Source organism: Tachyglossus aculeatus, chromosome X1, assembly GCF_015852505.1.
Source record: "Tachyglossus aculeatus isolate mTacAcu1 chromosome X1, mTacAcu1.pri, whole genome shotgun sequence".
NCBI classification, from domain to species: Eukaryota; Metazoa; Chordata; class Mammalia; order Monotremata; family Tachyglossidae; genus Tachyglossus; species Tachyglossus aculeatus.
Genome location: NC_052101.1, coordinates 119,771,653 through 119,799,245, shown reverse-complemented (window position 1 = coordinate 119,799,245; position 27,593 = coordinate 119,771,653). Strand labels below are relative to the sequence as shown.

The window sequence follows — 27,593 nt, the reverse complement described above, 5'->3', positions numbered from 1 at the left end:
AAATTACTTCTGAGCACACACTAAAGTCTCCGCCTGGAATCAAGACAGCATCGATGGGCCAGCTGAGGATGGCAACACGTGGACGCAATTCTCAATCCGTATTCCAACTGCAGCCGAAGAGGCTGCTTTAGTTCAATAATAATAATAATAATAATGGTATTTATTAAGCGCTTACTATGGGCCAAGGACTGTTCTAAGCGTTGGGTAGATACAAGGTAATCAGGTTGACCCACGTGGGGCTCACAGTCATAATCCCCATTTCACAGATGAGGTAACAAGACACAGAGAAGTGAAGTGACTTGCCCAAAGTGACACAGCTGACAAGTGGCGGAGCCGGGATTAGAACCTACGGCCTCTGACTCCCAAGCCTGGGCTCTTTCCTCTAAGCCGTACTCTTTCTGAGGCATAAAGGTCAAGGCAAGCGGGAACACAGTACAGCGTATAGCAGAGGGAGTGGTACAGATTTTGGAAGGGCACCTGCTGACCTAGGAATGACCTAACAAATCCATTCAAAAGGCCAGTGAGTAAAGTGAAGCCTTGAACCTGAAGGTGCTGTGGTAATTACTCTGAGGCTTAATGCTCATTACCTCTGCTTGAAGAAAGCCCTAATCTTCCAGCACCCAACAGGCTGTAAGGTTACCATGGTCACAGCTTCAAGGCAGAATGACTTATACCATTTCCCTGGGTGATAAGGCGCATTATTCTCCCCCCACCCCATTGGGCCACGAATTAACACACTGCTAACCACAGAGCCCTTATGTCTCAAAGGGCTATTTCCATGAGCTTCAGGGAGAGTTGTTCTAGCACCACCACCTACACAAACCGCCACACACAATGCAGCTGGTGACATGGAGGGTGGAAAGAATACAGAACAACCTGAGACCAAAATGCTGTGACTGGACAAGCTGGATCTGGGACTGCTGAAGAAAATGTTAATTTTGCAAACACGATGGCTAAACTGGCTTTCAAACCGCTCTCCTTTGCATTACCTCACTCTCTTATAGGCTCATTTGACTGCTATCTGTTGTTTGGTTTGTAAATTGATTGACTACATTTCAGAAAATGCCCCTGACCTCCAAAGATTTATGCACCATTATAAATTCGTTTTTTCAATTTCAAAAGGCAGGGACACACCCACCCACCCACTCACACCCATCCCCTCCCCCGCACCATCCACCAAAAAAACCTTTCCATCTTAATTCCTACCCATCAGTCTAAAGGGGAATGTGACAATCTCAGGGGATGGCTGTCTGGAACCTTCTATCTCTATTTGGGTGCAAATTATTTTCACAGTTTGGCCGCCAGAGCCCCATTATAATCAATCCCCTGCAACCTCAGATAGACACACCTGACACTATGCCTTAAAGGCAAGAGTCCTACCAGTCTCTGGTTCTAACCACTATACTACATTCTCCATATCTTCAGAAGGTGAAGGCATATACAACTTTCTGGGGGTATAGTGGCTTTCAATAAATCATCAAGTGTGGGGCACGGGGGGTGGGGGGAGTAGGGCAGAAAAGACTCAAAGTTGAGTGATGCTAGATGGTACATACCACAGATGCAAAAGTATATTTCTGGTCCTTTTCTTGCAGCAGCAGAAGTACATCCGTCAACAGGACAGCAAGAATATCTAACAAGAAAGGAGGAGAGGCAAGAGTAAAACACTGTACCACTTCTAAGTTTGGGTCAAAAATCTCAAATTGTACACTTGAATGGGCTCGTTTGTCAACCCACCTTACTCTAGGGGAAATCTCAGGAAAATGCGAAACAAACTGCCCATGGGAGCAACAGTTTTACAAAACTTTGTTGGTGTGTGATTTTTTTTTTAATAAGAAAAAGAAGCAAAATAAAGAAGATGTGGAAAGATGGCCATTTCCCAATTCGAGCACCACTCAAAAAGCACATCAGATATAGACACTATTTTGTTGTCGCCAAGCACTTGTCATTTGGTTCATAACCTCAAAATAAAAATTTTGAATCTCTTCCTAAAACAAAGTCTTAAAGTCCCCAGTAAGAGGCAAGTCAGAATGGTTCGACCATTATGCAAAGAGAAGTGCCGGCAGATCCGTCCACTCATGAATGGGACACGATGTGTAAAGGTCACTGAAGTTCACTCCGAGTCAAGAGTCCTGGGTTCTGGTCCTGGCTCTGCCGCTTGCCTGTTGGGTAACCTTGGGTGAGTCACTTGACTTTTCTGTGCCTCAGTTCCCTCCTCTGTAAAATGGGGATTAAGTACCTATTCTCCCTCCCTTTTAATCTGTGATTCTCATGTGGGGCAAGACAGTCTGATACGACTGCCTTGTATCTGATTACTTTGTATCTACCCCAGAGCTTAAAACAGTGCCTGGCACATAGTGGGCGCTTAACAAATACCATAAAAAAAGAGCCACCTGGAAGTTACTCACAGTCAGTGAGTCAATCGTATTTATTGAGCACTTATAGTGTGCACAGCATTGTAGTAAGTGCTTGGGAGAGTGCACTGTAACTATATAACAGACATTTCCTGACCACAATGAACTTACAGTCTAGAGGACGAGCTTACAGTTGCTGTAGTAGCTTCGCTTCACAGTATACTGGACATTGAGATGGCATTACTTTTGTAGCCAAAAGACCCCAACTGGGAAAAAGTTTGTTGCCATGAGGGAGCAGGAGCCCTTCCCCCAACCTGCTTAGCTAGGTGTTTTTTGTAAAAGGATTTTGATGCTGATTTTTACAGCCACATATTAATGGAGCTGATACTCTTGTGAGCGGAGCTGGCTGATGAAAATGCAGTGGGAGGGAAGAATCAATCTGATGACCTTATTTCTAAATTCACCATGTAGCTGCTCGGCACTTAGTAAGGGCTCAAAACCCACCATTTTTATAATTACCCTTGACATTATCAATCTCTCCTGCTTTCTTTTTCTCTCCTCTTCCTCTCTCTGGAGCGGCTCTAACTGAGGGAGGGCTGCTGCTTTTTTTTTTTTAATGGTTTTTGTTAAGCACTTCCTATGTACCAGGCACTGTACTAAGCACTGGGGGGATACAAGCAGGTTGAGTTGGACACAGTCCCTGTTCCACTTGGGGCTCACAGTCTTAATCCCCATTTTACAGATGAGGTAACTGAGACCCAGAGAAGTGAAGTGACTTGCCCAAGGTCACACTGTCTACCAACTCTGTTATACTGTACTCTTCCGGGTGCTCAGTCCCAGTGCCCTGCATATAGTAAGTCCTCAATGAATGCCACTGACTGTTTGATTTGAAGGCAGAGCTATTGCTTGTGAGTGGCATAGAGTGGATCTGAAAGTAAATCATGCAGTAAGAACCGCACTACACCACATATATCACATCTTCAAAAACAAATGAACAAAAACACCAACACTGAGGGTTTTCCAGGTCACCCGGTAGCATCCAGTTTTACATCTCTGGTTGGGAAGCTGGGGACGACAGGGTGGAACTTCTGCCCCGGTAAACAGCTCGGCTCCTTTAATACCTCCTCTCCCCGCACCCCACCAATCGGAAGCGATGTAAATCGGACACAAGACCTGCCCCAACCAATGTGAGCCCTGGCCGTAGGGTTGACAGGATACATTCTTTTTCTAAAGGTGAAGCAGAGGGGTTTATTCATTCGATCATATTTATTGAGGGCTTACTGTGTGCAAAGCACTGTACTAAGCAAGTCACTTCACTTCTCTGTGCCTCAGTTCCCTCAGCTGTAAAATGGGGACTGAGACTGTGAGCCCTACGTGGGATAAGGACCCTATTTGCTTGTATCCACCCCAGTGCTTAGTACAGTGCCTGGCACATAGTAAGCACTTAAATACCACAACTATTATTATTATTAATATTCATTTATTCAATCGTATTTATTGAGCACTTACTGTGTGCAGAGCACTGTATTAAGCGCTTGGGAGAGTACGATACAACAATAAGCAGGCACATTCCCTGCCCACAGCGAGCTTATAGTTTGGGCTACAGGGTGAGGTACAGCTTACCCCAGTGCTTGACACAGAGTAAGCACTTAAATACCATCATCGTCAGAGAGCTCATAAAACACTTACCACACCAGGGAACCCGAGGTTTTGTGTCTGATGAGTTTTTCTCATGAAACCAGTCAGATCGGTGGCAGATACAGTCTGTTATTGGCCAAGAGAAAACAAATGGCTCCCGCAGCCCCCTCCACCCGCATGAGGAACTTCACCTTTCAGGCGGCCGGATGCGGTTTTCCAGCACAGCATCCCATCCAGGTGCAGCTGCCTCCGCAGCACATCCTCCCTCCGGAACGTGAGCCCGTTCTTCAGCTTGCCGGAGGACTTGAGGTCTATCTTGCTGGCGATCTCGCGGAGACGCTGCCCTTTCTCACGCTCGTTCACCTTGGCGTCAACTTGGGTGATGGTGTCTTTTATTAAGCTGAGAGCCTGAGTTAGCTCTTCGTAATCTTCAGTGCCAGCTACGAAAGACACGGCAGAGTTATCTGGGCCCTGTAACAGCTTGGGTAGCGCACACAAAAATGGCCCACCCACCAGTCCCAAACCCCTTCCCTCCAGCTTCCGGCTGCAGGGAGCCTGCCTAAAGAACAAAAAAAAAGGAAGGAAAAAAAACTCTCTCAACTTTTAATCGCACGAGACACAACGTTTCTCAGCCAAAAATCAATACCACCACATGAACTACATCTGCTTCCGACAGAGCCTGGAATCTTGCCTTTCACGCACAAAGACACCTGCACTCCAAACAGAGAAGAGAGGGCACAATCAAGCCGGTCCAGTCCACTAGTATGAAAAGAAGGAGCAAGGAGGGAAAGGAGAGCAACATGGAGCCACAAATATGGGAAATACAGACTGAAAGAGGGGGGAAAAAAGAGGGGGGGTGGGAAATCGAGTCACAGGACTCCAGTGAATAGTAGGCCACTGCCCGGAGAGAAAAATTGCAAAAGCACACTGTACCTTCAGTATTGTGAAGGATGCGTTCCACCAAAACCGGGTACTTGGTAATGCGTTGAGTAACTAGGAGAATACATTCCTGAACCCCAAGCCGCCTCACAATTGAGAAGTTGCCTATTTTCTATGGAATGAAAAAGCCACACACACGCACACACACACGCGCGTGCACACACACACGCGCACACACACACGCACATCTGGGAGTTAACTATTCCGTTACCAAAATTCAGACCCATCAATACAGGTCAATTTACCCCACTGTCATTTTCGATCACTCAATCCACAACATTTATTGAGCGCTTCTGTGCACCTCACTGTACAGAACCTTCAGGAGTGTACAACTGAGTGAGAGACATGGATACAACCTAATGGTGGGGAGGCGTGGAGGGGGAAGGAGAGAGAATGACAGACACGAGCCATTCACAAATGCTACAGCTCTGGATAGCAAAAGTATGGAAGGAAAAATAGCTAGGCCTGAATTATGCATATACTTACCCTAAAGCAAGTGCTAAGGCATATGAATGTAAGTGCCAAGGGTGGCTGCTGGATGCATGCAGCTTGTGAGGGTGGAGTTTAACCAGGGAATGCCTCTGGGAGAAGGTAAGATTACACACAGGGTTTTAAGATGGGGGAGTGCTATGGCTTGGAGTTAACCGAAGCAAGAGGGAGGAGGGGCATGAGCAAAGGATCCAAGGAGAGAGAAGTGAGAAAGGCACAGCAAGGAGGTGAGAAGAGCGTGCAATGGAGTGTAGTCGGAGAGAGCTGATGATGTGTTTAAAAACCAGTGTTCGGTGGTTTTTGCTCGGTGCAGAGAGGAAAGTTTGGTGGCAGAGTAGATTTGGAAGGAACTATGAATTCCGTTTTAGACATACTGAGTTTAAGGTGACCCTGGGACCCCCATGAGGAGATGCCTTAGAGTCAAGCACTGAGGGGGAGTAAAATACAGAGGAGCTAGTCGTGATCCTGCCCACAAGGAGCTTGCAATCTAGAGGGGGAGACAGATGTTAAGACAAATTAGGGATAAGCACATAAGTGCTGTGGGGCAAATATCAAGTGCTCAAAGGGTACAGATCTAAGTGCATAGGTGAAACAAAAGGGAGGAGAAGTAAGGGTTTAGACAGGGAAGGCCTCTTGGAGATGTGACTTTAGAAGGACTTTGAAGGTGGGGAGAGTGGTAGTCTGTCATACATGTAGGGGGAGGGAGTTCCAGGCTAGAGTGTGGGTTAGGGGCAGGAGAAGTAGTGTGGCCTAGTAGAAAGAGCACAGGCTTTCTAATCGCAGCTCTGCCAACTGCTTGCTGTGTGACCTTGGGCAGGTCACTTCTTTTAGACTGTGAGCCCACTCTTTTAGACTGTGAGCCCACTGTTGGGTAGGGACTGTCTCTATATGTTGCCAACTTGTACTTCCCAAGCGCTTAGTACAGTGCTCTGCACACAGTAAGTGCTCAATAAATACGATTGATTGATTGATTCTCTGTGCCTCAGTTTCAACTGTAAAATGGGGATTCAGTACCTGTTTTCCATGTGGGACAGGGACTGCGTCTGACCTAACTGACCTGTACCTACCCCAGCACTTAGAACAGTGTTTGACACATAGTAAGCGCTTAACAGATTCCATAAGAAAGGGTCAGCAATGAGACTGAGGTACAGTGAGCAGGCTGGCATTTGAGGAGTGAAAGGTGCGAGCTGGGTTGTTATAGGAGAAAGGAGTGGTCCATGGGATTAAAGGCAGCCAAGAGGTCAAGGGGGATTAGGATAGAGTGGAGTCCATTAGACTTGGCAAGAAGGAGGCCATTTGATCTTGAGAGGCTTTGCCTGACTAAGCCCTCATTTTCCCTACTTCTCCCTTCTGCGTAGCCTATGCACTTGGATCTGTACCCTTTAAGCATGAGAAGCAGCTTGGAATAGTGGATATAGCATGGGTCAGAGTCAGAAGGTCATGAGTTCTAATCCTGGCTCCGCCACTTGCCTGCTGTGTGACCTTAGGCAAGTCACTTAACTTCTCTGGGCCTCAGGTACCTCATCTGTAAAATGGGGATCGAGACCATGAGCCCCACGTGGGACAGGGACTGTGTCCAACCCAATTTGGTTGTATCCATCCCAGCGCTTAGTACAGTGCCTGGCACATAGTAAGCACTTAACAACTACCATTATTATTAGGATATTCACCTCACAGCATTTAAGTACATATCCATAACTGATTTGAATGTCTACCCCTCTAGACTGTAAACTCCTTATGGGGAAGGAATGTGTCTACTAACTCTGTTGTACTGTACTCTCCCAGTGTTTAGTACAGTGCTCTCCACACAGTGAGCGTTGAATAAATACCACTGATTGATTGAAGAGTGGAGTCTCCATGGAATGAAGGGGCAGAAGTCAGATTATGTTGGATTAAGAAAGGAGTTGGAAGAGAGGAAGTGAAGGCAGCAGGAGTTTATGACCTGTTTGAGAAGTTTGGACATGAAAAGGAGGTGACAGGGTGCAGCTGGAAGGGGCAGTGGGCACCACAGAAGACTTTGAAAAAAAACACGGGAAATTTGGGCAAAGGCAAAGAGTGAGAAGTTGAGGATGGCAATAAGGAAGGGAAGAAGAATGGGCACAAGTGTTTTAGAAAGTGGGAGGGGGATCAGAGGCACAAATTTAAAAGGGTAGATTTTGGAAAGAGGAAGACGACCTTGAGAGACGGTTGAGTAGGATGAGTGAAGGGATGTAGTGGTAACAGGGAGTTGGAAAGGTGAGGGGAAACTTTCAATTTTCTTGACATATCTATCTTTTAATTCTTTTGCTATCAACAGCTGTAGCATTCTGTGTTTATTTCTTGGCTGTCTCCTTTGATTCTAAGCTGCATGAAGGCAGGGACTATTTCTTACTCAAATGAAGCCTCCCCAGCACTTAGTACAGTGCTCTGCAAACACTGGGCACTCAACAAATACTATCAATCAATGGCATTTACTGAGCTCTTCCTATGTGCAGAACACTGTACTAAGCCCTTAAGAGAGGACAATATAACAGAATTAGTTGACAGGTTCCCTGCCCACAAAGAAGCTTACAGCCTGGAGGGGGAAAGAGGCATTACAAGAGGCATTCCTCGGCCCAGGTCATCCCCCTGGTCTGGAATGCCCTCCCTCTCCACATCCGCCAAGCTAGCTCTCTTCCTCCCTTCAAGGCCCTACTGAGAGCTCACCTCCTCCAGGAGGCCTTCCCAGACTGAGCCCCCTCCTTCCTCTCCCCCTCCTCCTCCTCTCCATCCCCCCCCCCACCTCCTTCCCTTCCCCACAGCACCTGTATATATGTTTGTACGTATTTATTACTCTATTTATTTATTTTACTTGTACATATCTATTCTATTTATTTTGTTAATATGTTTTGTTTTGTTCTCTGTCTCCCCCTTCTAGACTGTGAGCCCACTGTTGGGTAGGGACCGTCTCTATATGTTGCCAACTTGTACTTCCCAAGCGCTTAGTACAGTGCTCTGCACACAGTAAGTGCTCAATAAATACGATTGATTGATTGATTGGTTGATTACAATAAATTAAAGATATGTACTTAAGTGCCGAATATCAAGTGTTTAAAGGGTACAGATCCAAGTGCATAGGTGATGCAGAAGGGAGATCAAGTAGGGGAAAATGAGGATTTAGTCAGGGAAGGCCTCTTGGAGGAGATGTGATTTTAGTAGGGCTTTGAAGGTGGGGAGAGTGGTGGTCTGTCTGATATGAAGGAGGAGGGAGTTCCTGGTCAGAGAGAGGACGTGGACAAGGGGTCGGCATCGAGATAGGCAAGATCGAGGTACAGTGAGTAGGTTGGTGTTAGAGGAGTGGAATGTGTGGGTTGGGTTGCAGTAGGAAATCAGCGAGTGAAGGTAGGAGGGGGGAGAGCTGACTGAGTGCTTTATATACTAATGATATAGTATATTGAGTGTATATATATATATATATATATACTATATATATATAGTAATATTGAGAAGCGGCGTGGCTCAGTGGAAAGAGCCCGGGCTTTGGAGTCAGAGGTCATGGGTTCAAATCCCTGCTCCGCCAACTGTCAGCTGTGTGACTTTGGGCAAATCACTTCACTTCTCTGTGCCTCAGTTCCCTCATCTGTAAAATGGGGATTAAAACTGTGAGCCCCCCGGGGGACAACCTGATCACCTCGTCACCTCCTCAGTGCTTAGAACAGTGCTTTGCACATAGTAAGCGCTTAATAAATGCCATTATTATTATTATTATTATTATTATTATTATTATTATTATTATTAATGATTGAATGGATGTTGAGGTCTCCAAGGAGCAGAGTAGGGGAAGAAAATAAAGTGAAGGAGAGAAAGTTGCTCTTGCCAATCTCGCCGCCAACCTCTCATCCGTGTTCTGCCTCTGGCCTGGAACACCCTCCCTCTTCATATCTGGCGGGCAGATACTCTCCCCACCTTTAGAGCCTTACTGAAGGCACATCTCCTTCAAGAGGCCTTCCCTGACTAAACCCTCATTTCCTTTTCTCCCACTCCCTTCTCTGTCACCCTGAATTGCTCCCTTTATTCACATCCGTACATATCCGTAATTGATTTATATTAACATCTATCTCCCCCTCTAGACTGTAAGCTCGTTATGGGCAGGGAATGTGTCAACCAACTCCGTTATAGTGTTCTCTCCCAAGCTCTTAGTACAGTATTCTGCACACAGTAAGCACCCAATAAATACGACTGATTTATAAGGACAGCGGGGACCAAGGGGGTAGTAGACAACAACGAGTAGCTTCATTTTCACTTCTGTTTCACCATCTGTCTTCTCATTTCCAGGAATGCAATTTCTGGACAGCTACACCCAGACTTGCTTCATTAGTTGAGAGGGGTTTGTTTGTGCCTGGGTATATCAGTACACAAACTCTTCAGAGAGAAACAAAGAAAAAAATGCTCAACTAGTCACAGAAAGAGGGAGAGTTGGACCTTCAGTTGCCACCACTTTAAGTCAAAAGCCTAGTTTGTTGGAACGTGTCTACCAACTCTGTTATACTGTCCTCTCCCAAGCATTTACTACAGTGCTCTGCACACAGTAGGCACTCAATAAATACCACTGATTGATTGATGGTTTCTAAAGTACTAACATAACAATCATTTTAAGCCATTCGCTGCACTTTTCCTCTGGTCAGATGTTTTCACTCTGAACCAAATTTGCAATAGAAATACTAGCACAGTTACTGCGTATTTTCCAGTTATCAGAACAGAGGCCTTTCCTTATTACTGGGCTACAGAGGACAGACTATTCTAAGAATTCACAGGACTCTCCTTTATAAAGCATGACAAACTTGGGGAAAAAAAACCCTTCCAAAACTGGACAGTGGGATTTTAAAATTCCTTAGAGGAAAAAATTAGCTCTTTTTTTAAAGCAAACCTAGAAAAACTGATTTACAAAAGAACTGTGAACCCCAGACAATTAACTGTATTATGGGACATGGAAAACATTTCGCTGAATGGCCCACATTCAGTAAAACTCCCAAGTGATCCCTATTCTCTTGTTTTTTTGTCAGACGAGGTAGCACATTTCCTATCAGATAAGTACCGACCCTCTTTTTCATTGTGGGATCTTTGAGGACGAAACAAGAATATTTCCTGTGAAATGCCCAAACTGGACCTGAATATGTCTCTTCCAACAGAAGCAGCGTGGCCTAGTGGAAAGGGCCTGGGAGTGAAGGGACCTGGGTTCCAATCCTAGCTCCGCCACCTGTCTGCTGTATGACCTTGGGCAAGTCACTTACCTTCTCTGTGCCTCAGTTTCCTCATCTGTAAAATAGGGATTAAATACCTGCGCTCTTCTACTTATACTGTGAGCCCCACGTGGGCCAAGGATTGTGTCTGACTTGATTATTTTGTATGTACCTTAGCACTCAGCACACAGTAGGAGTTTAACAAATACCACACTTCTTATTAATAATAAGCAGGGTACAATATGCAGGTTATGATTTAAGTCTCCCTGAACTAAAAATTTAGAGTTTTTCCAACAATGCCATCAAAGGAGTCACGTTATTATTTCTTACCTTTATCAGGTTTTGAAATTTCTTGTTTTGCTGCAGAAGCTCTTTATAGTGACTGACAGCTTCATTATGTCCACAACAGAAGACACCATATTTTTCTTTCATCCTCTCTCCATTTTCACCAGAAAACTAAAGGCAAAAAATGTCACTAAAAGTCTACTGTTCAAAACTGTCAAGTAAAGAGCATAACCCCAGCCTTAGCCCTTTATGTATATAATTATTTATCCTGATATTTCACCCTGACATATTCACTGCTACTGATATCCTTGCTCTTCCCCCTGCTGCTACTATTTGTATGTAGTTTTTGTCTGCCTGTCTCCTCCATTAGATTGTAAGCTTCCAAAGGATCCTATATGTACAGTACTTATGTACATGTTTGTAATTTAATGTCTGTTTCCCCCTCTAGACTGCAAGCTCTTTGAGGGCAGGGAACAGGCCTACCAACTCTGTGGTACTGTACTCTCCCAAAAGCTTAGTATAGTGCTCTGCACACAGTAAGCACTCAAGAAGTCAACTTAACCAGCAGCATGGCCTCGTGGAAAGAGCATGGGTTTAGAGGAGTCAGAAGATCTGGGTTCATTCATTCAATCGTACTTATTGAGCACTTACTGTGTGAGGGTTCTAATCTCAGCTCTGCCAACTGCTTGTTGTGTCACCTTGGGCAAGTCAGTTAACTTCTCTGTGCCTCAGTTTCCTCAACTGTAAAATGGGGATTAAATACCTATTCCCCCTCTTACTTAATAATGATGATAATAATAATAATGATCATTATGGCATTTCTTAAGCACTTAATGTGCCAGGCACTCTTCTAAGCACTGGGGCAGATACAAGATAACAGGGTTGGACACAGCCCCTGTCCCACATAGGGCTCATGGTCTTAACTCCCATTTCATAGATGAGGGAACAGACACAGGAGATAAGCGACTTGCCCAAGGTCACAAAGCAGACAAGTGGCAGAGCCGGAATTAGAACCTATAACCTTCTGACTGCCAGACCCATGTTCTATCCACTAGGCCATGCTGCTTCTACTTAGACTGTGAGTGTGAGCCCCATGTGGGACGGAGACTGTGTCCAACCAGATTAACTTGTATCTACTCTAATGTTTAGAAGTGCTTGGCACATAGTAACCACTTAACAAATACCATAATGATGATGATGATAATGATAATAACAATAATTAGAAATACATTGATTGATTCTGCTTATGTTAACACTGAGTGCTTAGCTCTGCACTCAGTAGGAGCTCAATACAATAGAATGCTTATTGTTTTATCTCTATTTTAAGTCATGCTCAGTGATACTCCAACCCACATGCCCCTCAAAAACGAATATGAATCCTTCTAGAACCCAGGATATTGAAATTGGCTCTATTTGAAAGCTCTCCTCTGATGTTATTAGCTTTCACTATATGTTAGTTTGGGGGCTTTTAACACATAATAATTCTCACCTGTTGTACTAAAAGGTCGCCAATTTTCTGGATGACATAATTCCGGTCGCTCTCTTCTTCCAAGGACTCTTTCCGGCGCTCCTTTAATCGGAACAGAAATTGTCCATGCATCTCCAGCAAGTCATCCACACACGGGAAGATTCGATTGATGACTTTACTGCTGAACTGCATTTCTTCTTTCAGTGCTTTCGAGTAGACTTTCAGCATGATTTTCAGCGTTCGGACATGATGCATTTCTGTCTGCATCAGCTCTGCAGGGAAAAATGGCAATGGCAATGCGATCCCTTACTAACATTAACCCCAAATTCTAGAGTATGATGAAAAGGTAAGATAGCAGGTGAGCAGCCCAAAAATTAAATGGTCTCATTTTCTGAAGTGACATATTCAGACCATACCACTATCAAGCCATTCGAGAACTCTCCCAGCACGATAAGGGGAAGTGCTTGGCACATAGTAAGTGCTTAACAAATACCATTATCATTATTATTAACAAAATAAGGACATGTAAAGACCTTTTTTAAAAAAATGTTCATTCAGTTGTATTTATTGAGAACTTACTGTGTGCAAAGCACTGTACTAAGCGCTTGGGAGAGTACAATATAACAATAAACGGACACATTCCCTGCCCAGATGAGTTTACAGTCTAGAGGACGAGCTTATGTTAAGTGCTTACTATGTGCCAGGCACTGTACTAAGCGCTGGGGTACATACAAGTGAATCAGGTTAGACAGTCCCTGTCCCACACGGGGCTCACAGTCCTAAACCCCATTTTACAGATGAGGTAACTGAGGCACAGAAGTGACTTGCCTAAGGTCACCCAGCAGACACGTGGTAGAGCCGGGATTAGAACACAGGTCTTTCCATCTCTCAGGCCCATGCTCTATCCACAAGGCCACGCTGCTTCTGCTCGCTTCAGGACCATTACAATACAAGGGGCTCCAATCTCTCAGAGTCTCCAGAGCGGCCACCGATCCGGGATTCTCCTTTCTTTTCCCCTTATGCCCTCCTCATCTCCCTCCCTCTATCACACCCTTCCAGTTTAAGGCACCAAACTGATCTGGAGTGTAAATGGGAGCTACATACGAAGGGACTGCCAAAGGGCTCTCGACTGCATAAAGAGTCACAGATAGCTTTCTGGCTTCCCAATTAGTTCTTGCGGTGCATTTAACACCCCCTCACCTTTCCTGTCCACACTCTGACAAAGAAACCACAGAAGTTTCATACTGTTACTTCCCTGGGTAAGTTCAAAGAGCGGCAGAAAGGACAGACAACACCCACACTGACACACTCCTTAAAATTACCACAGAATTTGTTACCCCATTTACGAGTCTTCTATGTTTGCTCAGTTATACCTGCGGCGATCAGTCTGAACTCTATTCCGGGAGAAACTGTCCTCTACCCATACTAATAATAATACTAATAATTATGATATTTGTTAATACTCGATATTTGAGAAGCAGCGTGGCTCAGTGGAAAGAGCACGGGCTTTGGAGTCAGAGGTCATGGGTTCAAATCCCACCTCCACCATTTGTCAGCTGTGTGACTTTGGGCAAGTCACTTAACTTCTCTGTGCCTGAGTTACCTCAGCTGGAAAATGAGGATTAAGACTGTGAGCCCCCTATGGGACAACCTGATTACCTTGTAACCTCCCCAGCGCTTAGATCAGTGCTTTGCACATAGTAAGCACTTAATAAATGCCATTATTATTATTATTATTATTAGGTGCTTATTGTGCGTAGGTGCTGTACTAAGCACCGGGGTGGATACAAGCAAATCGGGTTGGACATGGTCCCTGTCCCACATGGGGCTCACAGTCTCAATCCCCATTTTACACTGAAGTAACTGAGGTACAGAGAAGTAAGGTGACTTGCCCAAGATCACCCAGCAGACAAGTAGCAGAGCCAGGATTAGAACCCATGACCTTCTGACTCCCAGGTCTGTGCTCGATCCATTACGCCACGCTGCTAAGCAATATTACAATCCCTTACCACCCTGTCTTGTAATCAGGGTTGGAATCAATAGCTGTTTCGCACCAGCGACAATCCCTGATCAACTGTGTACCTCATCCAGTTGAAACCACAAGAGAAATACTGGGAAGATAGAATTCATCATCTTCTAATCTACATAGGATTCTGGAGCTGCCAGCTACCCTATTAAAAATCATGTCGATGTCTTTGTAAATCAAACAAAAATGGGTTAAGATATGAATTTAAGACAATCAAAATACAGTATAGTAATGGCACAAACACAGTTTCCCCCTGTCATGGCAATGGGAAATGGGAGTCAGTACCAAACCAGAGGAAGGAATACCACTTCAAGTCATCAAAGCCTTTCACTTCAGTAAATGGATTTATCTTGGCAAACTGTCCCCAGAATTACAACCTGGTCTAATCCCGCTTGTATTTGGAGACCGGGGCTGGTATTACAGGATTTTAGCTAGTGTCAACATGGATTTTTAAAAAGAGAGAAAAAAATATTAATCTGGAAAAATAAGTCAAAAAGCAGAACCCAAGCTCGAGCCATATCTAGAGGCTGAAAATGAAGGAAGCTTGCAAACTGGGGTGGTTGCATCGGGAATGCAAATATACAGCTAAGGTCAGCCCAGGAAAACAATTCTGTACAGGAATTGAAGGAGCACAGTCACAGACACGGAATTGAAGTAGTCAATTCTTACCATAGATAACATCTTGCCTTTTCACTACTTCCCTTTTTTGTTTTTTTGCATACGGTGGCTCTACTGAGAGACTCCAGGACTCAGCCTCAAACTCAAGGGCATCTGTTTCTAACTCGCTTCTTAGGGAGGCAGAATAAGAATCTAAAACAAAAAAGGACACAAACAATTTGATTCTCCAGGACTAGGACTTGTAATCCTCTTCATTCCACCTTTTCATGTGGTCTTTGAATTCATAAACTGACTCAATTCACTAGAGGCAACCCAATAAATTTGCTTCAAAAGGGGGCAACTGAGGAGAAATAAAAAGTCCAATACCCTCCACAAAAATCGTCTCGGTTGCCGAAGACACAAGCGAAAGAGAATCATCTGCTGCCTGCTTGAGTTTTATAAGTCCTGAATCTGCTTCATCCATCTCTCCTGTGATTGGTCTAAATAGAGAGGAAAACAAAAAAAAAAAACAAAAACAAAAAACCACACAATTCTATTATTACAACATAGACTGATAACCCATTGGAGGAGTAGAACAGGACAATCGATCAGTTTCAATACTAATCATTTCCCTTTATTACAGAGATGTACTATTACCTGAATAAAACATTAAACATACATTTTAAAATTGGGAGCTCAATAGAAAGTTATTTTTCTGTCTAGTTCTTGGAACGCAATGTAGTCCCGGGACCAGGTACCAGAGTAAGAGAGGTGCGTGTATTTACCAGCGACAGGGACTGAACACCAGTCAACATTTTCAGCTTCGAGAATGGAGTTCGCTCTCAGGGGCCCAGTGCGGGATAACCCAAAAAGCCACCCCCCCACCCCCCCCGCCCCACCACAACATAACAAGTACTTCAACTACCCAACAGCTTTAAACACTGTCCGAGATTTCAATCCGAGGTTACTGAAATGGAAACTGACCTAGCTTTTAAACAGCTGGGCATTTAGTTATAAAAACCACTCCTGATGTGCAATGCCTGGAATCAAATCACCCACTTTTAAAGAAGACCCAGAACTCAAAATCCTGATTCAAACCGGGATCTCTCAGTTCGGCCAGAAGAACTAAGAGAATATGCAGCTTCCCGGAGACCCGGGCCACTGGTTTTTAGACATCACTTTAACATGAATTCCTCTCAAGTGGCACCTGGTATAAACATTCAAAGAGCGAAAGAAGGATAATGAAACATGAAGGTTTTCTGCAACGAGGTAACTCACCCAAATCTATTTACAGTCCCAGTGGCGTTCGACGCAGATTGAGGACTTCCTCTCTGAGAGACAGTCATGCCGACATTCCGCGACACACCTGGGGTGCCATCGGAGCGCAAGAGGCTGCCTCGGGGCTGCTCCTTCAGAGAGGCGGCTACGGAGGCAAAGACAGAGTTGGTACTCAGAAAGTGAGCAGGACAGTGAAGATTTCCTGCTCTTAAGTCCCTTTCTGAATGTGGACGCAGCACATTCAAGATCTTGGACGTCAAGAGCTCGTTATCCAAAAAGACATTCTCGTTCCATTTCCTTGAAAAAGAGCCATAAAATGACAGCTCGGGATGACCCGGGATTGCGTTGTTTCTGCAACTGCTTTTTGAACTTGTATTCCCCATGTTCACACCTGGGTCTCCTAAGACTCAGCCAAGTGAGGTCCAGAGATGCACTGTTTTTATACTACCTAGTGATCCTTCTAGAAATGTAAAGCTGTCACTTATCTTACTGTATTGGCTAAATCAGCAGGTCTGAAGGGCAGGAAATTGGTCCCTACTGTGCCCATTTAGTGTGGAAATTGCACAGTATTTTCTCCCTCGGTAAAACACCAAAGCCTGCATATATGACGGCTCATACGTGACACACAGCAAAGAACATTTTAGATTCAATATAAGTTCAGAAAATGAAGAGGTCTTGAAACATTCACTTTCTACTCATTTCCATAAAAACCACAGAACCGCAGACAACACAATTAAACGACGTTTGAATGATTTTTGAAACAATGGGAGCTAATCCGCCCAAATGACAATATGCTTTTGTAAAACTTGGGCAATGCTGGCTGAATAAACTGACAATCTGTTATGGTTCCAGTTGATATGCTAAGAGTTACCTGTAAAACGCTCAGCATGCACGTTTAGAAGAAATGTTTCTGCTGAATGAAAATGCAAGTTTGGAAATACCCCCCAAAAAATTAAAAAATAAAAAAAATCCACTAGCAGATAGAATTTTCCTTAAAGTGTTTCCCTGAATAAACCATTTCAAGGTTGTGCTCCAGACAGGAAAAATACACACTGAGGATTAAACTAAATCTGCTGTGTGTCTGGTGGCTTAGTGGTTTAAGCAAGTGTTCTTCCATCTGACTCTAATTGTCAGCTACACCTAAGGGTTATCTGAAGGAAAGCAATAAGTTTGTTAGTCCTCAGCAGTCTCTGGTATCTGCAGACTGCTGAATCTAAGCAAAGCAAACACACTGTTAACCTTTATTTAATAACTTTCCATTTAAGAGTTGGGAATTCAGAGTTGCTAGTGGGCTTAGTTTAGATAGAATCTAAGATTATTCCAAGGGAGTCCTCTTCATTGGGTGTGTTTGGGGTGGGGGGGAGAAGGGAAGTGAAGAGAGGGAGGTGAATTACGAGAGATCATTTCTCATTGAGGGCAGAAGGAAGGGAGTTTTCCATGTGAGTCTGACAGCTTGGATATTGCCCTTTAAACTACCAGTCGTGTGGTGACAGGCCACACAAGCTATGCATTAAGGAACAATTTAAACAGAGGTTAAATTCATTCACTGACCTGTAGCCCCATCTCTTTTGGCATTATTATTACCACTATAAACACTGACACAATACCAAGTTAATAAGGAATATTAATCTGTACAGCACAATCAACTACTTTACATCACACTGAACCCCACCCAGGTAATTATGATTTCAAAATAGTGTTGGAAATCCAACAGATAATAAGTGTAAAGTTCATAAGTTGGGCCACATACAGAGAAAAACAACTGGCAGCAGAAATCATGTCAATTTAATTGCATTACCCAAGTCTTGTAAATACAAGTACAAAATATTTATCCACATCTGGCCACCTTCTCCTTCATGGGAAAGTGAGAGAAACCCAAACATTCTTTTCTATTTGGGCAGCATAAATTGTTCCTGGCAGGTGAGTGTCTATTTTGAAGGCTACATTACAGACAGGTTCACAGCCAGAATCTTTGAGTGCAATCAGAAAACAGCAAATCTATCAGGTTCATGAAAATATAAAGTATGCTCAACTGGAAGTTTGCCTTCCCTCCTTGACAACTCAACATGAAGCAGACCTCACTCATTCCTTTACGTACTGAGGATTTAGTTTTTCGAATGATTAGGTGATTTTTCTTGGAAAAAAATACCTATTTGTTATAAACATAAGGCAAACAAAATCCGTTTTAGAAGTTCTGAACTCCGGACTTAAAAATATAACTGCTCGACCTTGTGGCATATTTTTCCTTGATTTTTTTTTAAAGGAGGTACAACATGATAGTTTAGTACAGCGATGCACACAAACAGTACTGAATCTTCCTTTCTTTAGGGTATTCTACTTTCAAAACCATTGTTGCTATTAAAAAATATCCATATATAGGCACATGTTTTTCTGGGACCGTATACGGTGTGAAAATAAATTTCCTGAAGGCAGATGGGACATGCAACGGACTGGTATCTCCTGGGCTGTAAATTGGATTGTGCGGCTAATTGGCTGGTGCTCCTTGTGTGAGTCAGTTATCCTCTCCTTCCTCAACCCTCAGACCCACAACTGGGATAGTAACAATGAGAGCCCTACCCCAGAGAGTTCACGGGAAGGATCGATCTCCCAAAGCACAGAAACAGCAAAACACATTCAACTGTGGGCTCGATCTCCAAACATTTTTGCCTCTGGATCTCCAACGGATTTTAGGAGGGAGAGAATACTGGATTCTGTTTTGACGAAAACAGACAACCGAGGAGAGGCGAGTCGGCAATCTCTCCCCAGAACTTGGACCCATTTACACAGTCAAGTACAACAAGACCATCACTAACCAAAGAGTCATCTTCAGAGTTTAATTAGCACTGTCTGCACACTGCTGAGATTTCATATCGATTGTTGTTAGCCTCTCACACTAAACTAGACTGGATACCACAGAGCTGTTTCTATAAAACAACTCAGGGCAAATAACTTTTCTATTTTCACTATTCCTTGGTTCTTATTTTAGTTTCGGTTCCTTCCCCCAAGAAGAAAGACACACCCAAGCTTGGGAGCAACAACTCCTCTCACAGTTAATGCTCTTGTATTATCTCCTTTTTTGCTTTTGAAAAAAAAATAATAATCTTGTTAGGAGTAAACTTGACAACAGCCAACACAGAAGTGTCCAGTACTGCTGTAAATTCTCAAGTGCCTTTTCTGGCAAGAAACCCATCTGAATAGGGGCCTGTATCATGTTATACAACATAATTTGGCCCTTTTTGTGTTCCTTACAAGTCCCTTACTGGTAACACCACTCCCTCAATACATTTGCATAGCTCCCATTAATTCTTGTCAGAGACATTCAGGCCAATCAGGCCAAGATGCGAATAAGGTTAAGGAAGTCATTAACCTATCATTAATGGCATCTTTAGAGACAGCCAAAATGAAAGATTAAACTATGACCATTTAAATTTGCTGAAAACAGCAGCACTCCTCTAGAAATACCAACTTTTAAGAAAGCACCTTATGTACTAAATGTGCAGGCTCCTAATACCCCTGTATGGTCAGAGAAATCATAAAGACGTCTCAAAAAATAAAAAAGATGTGTGTACTCATTTCCACTGGGCAAAATTCCTGGAGTCTCATATCATACAATAAATAAATAAATAAATAAATAAATAAACAAACAAACAAACAAACAAATAAATAAATAAATAAAATGCCCCATTCCAAAAAAGTCTCGAGGAATAACAGCATCTGAAAACTGGAAAATCTTGTCCATGACAGCTCTAGAGGCTGTTTCAAAAGCTCTGCTTCAGAAATAACTGGTCCCTTTTCATATTATTTTCATTTCCCTCCTCCTTCCCCCACCCCTCCAAATTATTCCTTGTTTCAATGAGGACTTTTCTTTCAGATTTAGAATGTCTGCTGTCTCTGGAGACTTCTAGCAAGTTTTAAATAGACAATTAAGCAAACCTGATGTCAAATGAAGTTTTCAGTTCACAGTTCTAGTTTTTTCCAAGGACTGAGAATAGACATAATCGATAATAAGCTCACTCATTGATTTCTCTTCCCTACCTCATTTTGATGTTTGCACAGCAAGAAATTATAAAACAGAATAAAAATATATTTTAAAAAGGCCCCACTCCTTAGGGTAAAATCAAGTCATCTTACTGCTCAGTGAACTGTAAATAATCAGAAATGTTATAAATCAGAATCATTGCCCTTTTCGAACATGCTACACCACCATTTTTTTAAAACATGTATAAGCCATTTTAAAATTGAAAAATAATTCAAGAACGAACCTTGATAAAATCTTTGGGTTGAACTTGGTGGAGACCCAGGAGGTCTCTGCTGTGGGTAAAAAGGTTTTAAAACAATGAAAGTTAATGAATGGACAGATGGGTGGCTTGTACAATTCCCCCAGGAACATGTTTTTTTAAAAGTCAATTTCATTACTTTCTATGGAAGATTTTGAAAAATTAAAATAGGAAGCTCAAAGATCATTGCAACTGTTTTTAAAATTTCACGACAAAAATCAAATGCTTCCAAAGTAGCTTAAATTAGGTCTCGCTCTTGGCTTACAAAAAAGAATTTAAATTCTGATTCTTTAGTAATAGTTGAAAACTTTAATACCAAATCTAGCATTTTTATGGTAATATGAAACACTTACTACGTGCCAGGCACTGCACTAAGCGATGGGGTTGATACAAGCTCATCAGGTTAGACCCAGCCCACGTCCCACATAGGGATCACGGTCTTAATCTCCATTTTACAGATGAGGGAACCAAGGCACAGACAAGCAAAGTGACTTGCCCAACGTCACCCAGAAGACAAGTGGCAGAGTCGGGATTAAAGCCCAGGTCCTTCTGACTCCCAGACCCGTGGTGGGAGTCAGCATTTGGAGGACTAGAAAACAATCCTGGTTTTCCCCTAAGAATCTAAGATCACTAAGATGAAACACAGAGCCTTGAAATAGGGCTGGGGCCGGGAAGGGCAGGAGACCCTTTCTTTTCAAGAATATTTGTCATTCTTACATCCATGAACTTGAAGCCAGCCTCGTGGAAAGAGGAAGGGCTTGAGAGACAAGGGACTGATCAATCCATCAATCACCGGTATTTATTGAACACTTACTATGTGCACAGCAGTGTACGGAACACTTGGGGAAGTATAATACAACAGAGTTGGTAGACCTAGGCTCTAATCCCAGCTCCACCAACTGCCTCCTGTGACCTTGGGTGAGTCATTTAAGCAATCATCCAATCAATGGCATTTATTGAGTGCTTACTGTGTGCAGAGCACTGCACTAAGCACTTGGGAGAGTTGGTAGACAAGTTCCCTGCCCACAACGAGTTTACGGGCTCTGCCACATGTCTGCTGTGTGACCTTAGGCAAGTCACTTCACTTCTGTGTGCCTCAGTTACCTCATCTGTAAAACGGAGATCAAGGCTGTGAGCCCCACGTGGGACAGGGACCGTGTCCAACCTGATTACCTTGTATTTACCCTAGCGCTTTGAAAAGTGCTTGGCACGTGGTAACTGCTTAACAAATACCAAAATTATTATTATTATTTCCTCATTTGTAAAGTGAGGATTAAATACCTGTGCTACCCCTCCTCTGGACTGAGTGCCCCATGTGAGACAGAGACTATGTCCGGCCTGATTAATTTTATATTCACTCCAGCAGTCGGTACAGTGCTTGGCATAAAGTGAGTGTTTAACACATACAATTATCATCACTATCACTTTGCAATTTTCACTGAGGAGTAAATAAGCAGGAAAGAACACTGCTTTCTTGGAAGGCCAATAGACAAAATTGTAAGGCCCAGAAAAAAAGAAATCTGGCGCATTTTTCTCTGGAAAATTACAAGCCTAAGCTAGTAAAAAGGACACCAAATTTTAAGTAGGTCCTCTACTAGTATGTAACATAAGGTAGTCTAGTTTTATTAAGGCCAGGTACTTAATATCCAATTGGGTCATTGTCTACCAAGCTGCAGGTTTTAATTAAGCATGAAAAGTCAATGCCATCAGAGAAACTCAATCTTATTTAAAATAATCTCTTGGCCTCTATGAAATTTCCCTCAGATTTCCTTTTATCTGGCATTTACCTGAAAATGCAAAAAGCCCATGATTTTTTGGGGGGCGGGGGATTATCTACATTATAAAACCATAAAATTACAGAATCACAGAACTCAAGAGTTTGAGTGGCTTTAAGAGGTCACTTAGTCCATCCACCCCAAGTTGTAGACAAATGACACTTACACTATTTCAAACAGGTGGATATCTATTTTAAACTTCAAGAGCTCTGGTAAACAATTTTGGCTTTTAGTTCTGAATCACCAAACATGCCTCAAATATCTAATACATAAATTAAAATTATGTCATTTTTCCTCAAGTGGGGGAGAAAGGGGAGAGGGAGAGGGTCTAAAAATCCTACCTTGGGTTTATTGCTATTACTGCACTCTGCCAGTAAATTCTTACAATTCTTATGAACATTCACCGCACAGTCTGAAAGTGAAACAAAAGCACAGTCTTAATTATTACGTTACTTCCTCCAGAGAGCCAATGCTGTAAACAGGGGAAGAGGGGAAAAAAAAAAGAATTAGGCTTAATTTTTAATCTGTTTTACAACAAAAATCCACAATCTTGTATAATAAAGATAAGAAAAATTCCTACAATTGAGTCATACTAGAAATAAGAGCAGCAAAAAACAACATTCTGGACACGAAACCAGCTAGTGATTTAAAAAGACAAGTTACTCTTCACGTACAAGGATTACTGGTTGATAAGGAATACCCTTGGCTTATAGGGAGTGATTTCAATGTTTTCATCAGTCCTAGCCCAAGTAGTTTGTGGTGTTTGGGGCTTTCCCCCAAAAGCTCATTCTTTTACATTAGATTGATCTCTCTCAATTGATGGGATGTCTATTGCCTTCAGGCCATACCTCTGAGGAGGCCTTCCCAGACTGAGCCCCCTCCTTCCTCTCCCCCTTCCATCCCCCCCCCCGCCCTACCTCCTTCCCCTCCCCACAGCACCTGTATATATGTTTGTACAGATTTATTACTTTATTTTACTTGTACATATTTACTATTCTATTTATTTTATTTTGTTAATATGTTTTGTTGTCTGTCTCCCCCTTCTAGACTGTGAGCCTGTTGTTGGGTAGGGCCCGTCTCTATATGTTGCCAACTTGTACTTCCCAAGCGCTTAGTACAGTGCTCTGCACACAGTAAGCGCTCAATAAATACGATTGAATGAATGAATGACGATGTCCCACCAGCACATTAAACTGATCTCTTCCTCTTCCCTCTTAAAACTTACTCCTCCTAATTTATTCATCTCTGTGGACACCACCACCCTCCCTGTCCCAGAAGCCCACACCCTTGGGCTCATCTTTGATTCCTCACTATATTCTAACCCTCATATTCAGTCTGTCACTAAATCCTGCCAGTTCTTTCTCCAAAATGTTTCTCAGGTCCACTACTTTCTTCCACCTAAATAACCACCACCCTGATTCAAGTTGTTTTTTTTAAATGGTACTTGGTAATGATAATAATTGTGGTCTTTGTTTAAATGCTTACTATGTGCCAGGCACTGTATTAAGTGCTGGGGTGGAAACAAGTTAATCAGGTTGGACACAGTCCCTGTCCCACATGGGGCTCAGTCTTAATCCCTATTTCTCAGATAAGGTAATTGAAGCACAGAGAAGTGAAGTGACTTGCCCAAGGTCACATAGCAGACAAGTGGCAGAGCCACGATTAAAACCCAGGTCCTTGTGACTCCCAAGCCCATGCTCTATCCACACTGCTTCCCATACTGTTAAGCTCCTTGTGCCAGGCACTGTACCACGCACTGAGGTAGATACAAGCTTATCAGGTTGGACACAGTCCTTGTCCCACATGGGGCTCACAGTCATAATCCCCATTTCACAGATGAGGTTACTCAAACCCAGAGAAGTGAAGTGACTTACCCACAGCCACACAGCAGACTAGTGGCGGAGCCCGGATTAGAACCCAGGTCCTTCTGGCTCCCAAGCCCATGCTCTATCCACTAGATATCATCTCTCAATGCAAATATTACATCAGCCTCCTCACTGGTTTCCCTGCCTCCAACATCTCCCCCTTCAGTCTCTACTACACCCCACAACCCAGATTGCCTTCCTAAAATATTGTTCTACTTCCATCTCACTCCTCCTCAAAAATCTCCATTGGCTACCCATTCCCTTAAGAACAGTAAAGTAATACTGATGGTATGAAACACATATAGGTATTAAATTCTGAGCTAAGTGCTGGAGCATAATGAGGATGACAATAATAACAATAATAATATTTGTTCAGCACTATATGATTAATACTGAACTAAGCACTGGGGTAGCTACAAGATAAGCAGATTGGACACAGTCCCTGTCCCTCACAAGGCTCATAGTCCATGAGGGAACACAGCATTTTTTCCACATTTTATCCTCAAATATTCGATAACTGCCAAATTGAGTTCTACCATCGCATCACGAAAATCCACCATTTCCTCTCCATCCATGTTACTACTACCCTGATCCAAGCACTTCAACCTATTCTGCCTTGACTACTGCATCTTCCTCCTTGATGCCCCTTCCTGCCCCTCCCCACTCCAGGCTTAACTTCACTCTGTTTGCTTTCCAGATGATTTTTCTTTAAAAAACACAACAAAAAACCCCACAACAACAACAAAAAATGGCTGAGTTCTTATCTCCCCACTCCTCAAGAACTTCCCATGGTTGCTTAACCACCTCCACAACAAACCCAAACTCCTCACCTATGCACTTGGTTGTACCCCTTAAGCACGCTAATACTCACCCCACAGCACTTACGTATATATCCCTATATAGGGACTCTACTACTTCCCCTAATTAATTTATTTTAATGCCTCTCCCCCTTGTAGACTGCAAGGTCCTTGTGGGCAGGGATTGCACCTGCCAACTCTATTGTATCATCCTCTCCCAAGCGATTAGTACAGTCTGCTGCACACAGTAAGTGCTCAACCAATACCATCAATTGAGTGATAGCGGAGCTGGAACTAGAAGCCGGGGCTCCTGACTCCCAGTTCCGTGCTCTTTTCAGTGGGTCACTGCCTCTGATTGGCTTCAAACTTCTCCACCCACTCTCTCTTTACTAATCTGCCCCCTTCACCAGCTATTCTCCATTTGGCACCCTATGTATGCTCCTCCCGAGCAAACTTTCTTATCGTTCCTCACTCTCACTTTTCCCACCAATACGTTGCTCATCCCCTCCCCACTTCAATTCCACCAGACCCCATCACCATAGCCCTCCTGAAATCCCCCCTTCCCCGATTCATTTTCTCCTCCTATCTGGCGCCTCATTTTTAGCCTCTTTCGTGGGCTCATTCATTCAATCGTATTTATGGAGTGCTTACTGTATGCAGAGCACTGTACTAAGTGCTTGGAAAGTACAATTAGGCAACAGAGACAATCCCTACCCAACAATGAAGCAGTACAGTGTACAATGAAGAGAATACAGTGTAGCAGAGTTGATAGGCAGAGTAGTTGTATCCCTACCCAACAAGAAGCAGCGTGGCTCAGTGGAAAGAGCACGGACTTTGGAGTCAGAGGTCATGGGTTTGAATCCTTGCTCTGCCACTTGTCAGCTGTGTCACTTTGGGCAAGTCACTTAACTTCTCTGGGCCTCAGTTACCTCATCTGTAAAATGGGGATGAAGACTGTGAACCCCCTGTGGGACAACCTGATCACCTTGTATAACCCCAGCGCTTAGAACAGTGCCTTGCACATAGTAAGCGTCTAATAAATGCCATTATAAAAAAAAAAACAATGGGCTCACAGTCCTCCTCTGCCTTCCACCCCCTAACTGTGGGAGTCCCTCAGCGCTCAGTTCTGGGGCCACTTCTAGTCTCCATCTACAGCCACTCCCTCGAAGAATTCAATCGCTCCAGTGGCTTCAACTACCACCTCTATGTGGATGATGCCCAAATTTACATCTCCGGCCCTGATCTCTCTCCTTCTCTGCAGTCTCGAATTTTCCCTTGCCTCCAGGGGACATTCATTCATTCATTCAATTGTATTTATTGAGCGCTTACTGTGTGCAGAGCACTATACTAAGAGCTTGGGAAGTACAAGTCGGCAACATATAGAGACGGTCCCGACCCAATAACGGGCTCACAGTCTAGAAGGGGGACATAGACAACAAAACAAAACATGTGTTATTCCAGGTATTTTAAAACATCACAGTTAAGAGGCTTTCCAATGCTCATTTATCAACTGAGTAAAAAAATACTATCCATTTTCACATAAACCTCACAAGAAGAATAATGGCTTACCCAACATAACCACACTGTTTGGGCTTATTCAAATTATTCTGGATAAGTTTAAACTTTATTCAATGGCCTCATTATATTTATAAACTACCTTTCCTACAAAATGAAATAACGCCCCTATTTGGGACCACCCTGGGTTGAACTTTCATTCATTCATTCATTCAATTGTATTTATTGAGCGCTTACTGTGTGCAGAGCACTGTACTAAGCGTCTCTCCTTGGATGCCTCACCGACATGACATCTCAAACAATGTGTCCAAAACAGAACCCCTGCCTTTCCTGCCATTGTAGACAGCATCACCACCCTCCCTGTCTCCCAGGCCTTGGAGTTATCCTCGGCTGATCTTTCTCATTCAACTCACTTATTCAATCTGTCACCAAATCCTGTCGGTTCAACCTCTACAACACTGCTAAAAATCCACCCTTTCCTCTCCAAACTGCTATCACGTTAATACAAGCACTTGTACTACATCACCTTGATTAGTACATCAACCTATTCGCTAACCTCCCTGCCTTTTCCCACTCCAGCCCATATTTCACTCTGCTGTCTGGATCATTTTTCTACAAAAACGTTCAGTCAATATTTCCCCACTCCTCTAGAACCTCCTGTGGTTGCCCATCCACCTCTGCATCAAAGAGGAACTTCTTACCATAGGCTTTAAAAGCAATCACCTTGCCCCCTCCTATCTTACCTCTCTCATTTCCTACTACAACCCAGCCGGCACGCTTTGCTCCTCCAGTATCAACCTACTCACTCGATCTCGTCTATCTCGCCGGCAACCCCTTGCCCATGTCCTGCGTCTGGTCTGGAATACCTTCCTTCTTCATATTGACAGATGATCACTCACCCCACCTTAAAGTCTTATTAAAAGCACATCTCCCTCAATCAATCAATTGTATTTATTGAGCGCTTACTGTGCGCAGAGCACTGTACTAAGCGCTTGGGAAGTACATGCTGGCAACATATAGAGACAGTCCCTACCCAACAGTGGGCTCACAGTCTAGAAGGGGGAGACAGAGAACAAAACCAAACATATTAACAAA

General features: G+C 43.4%; 1 protein-coding gene across 4 annotated transcripts in view; it reads right to left on the bottom strand.

The window, feature by feature from the left end:
• The window catches only part of ARHGEF18 (Rho/Rac guanine nucleotide exchange factor 18), a 68,132-nt gene that overhangs the window by 22,356 nt on the left and 18,183 nt on the right, over positions 1-27,593 (bottom strand). For 2 of the 4 annotated variants that reach the window (XM_038771999.1, XM_038772000.1), the window contains exons 2-11: positions 22,663-22,733; positions 20,532-20,580; positions 16,270-16,414; positions 15,379-15,491; positions 15,064-15,204; positions 12,390-12,640; positions 10,946-11,071; positions 4,923-5,040; positions 4,181-4,429; positions 1,554-1,630 (exon numbers count right to left, since the gene is read on the bottom strand). In XM_038771999.1, the coding sequence (XP_038627927.1) occupies positions 1,554-1,630; positions 4,181-4,429; positions 4,923-5,040; positions 10,946-11,071; positions 12,390-12,640; positions 15,064-15,204; positions 15,379-15,491; positions 16,270-16,337 (1,143 nt within the window). In that variant the 5' untranslated portion in view covers positions 16,338-16,414; positions 20,532-20,580; positions 22,663-22,733. Of the gene's footprint in view, positions 1-1,553; positions 1,631-4,180; positions 4,430-4,922; positions 5,041-10,945; positions 11,072-12,389; positions 12,641-15,063; positions 15,205-15,378; positions 15,492-16,269; positions 16,668-20,531; positions 20,581-22,662; positions 22,734-27,593 lie in introns of those variants that run through there. The other 2 variants (XM_038772001.1, XM_038771998.1) reach the window with 2 other exon arrangements.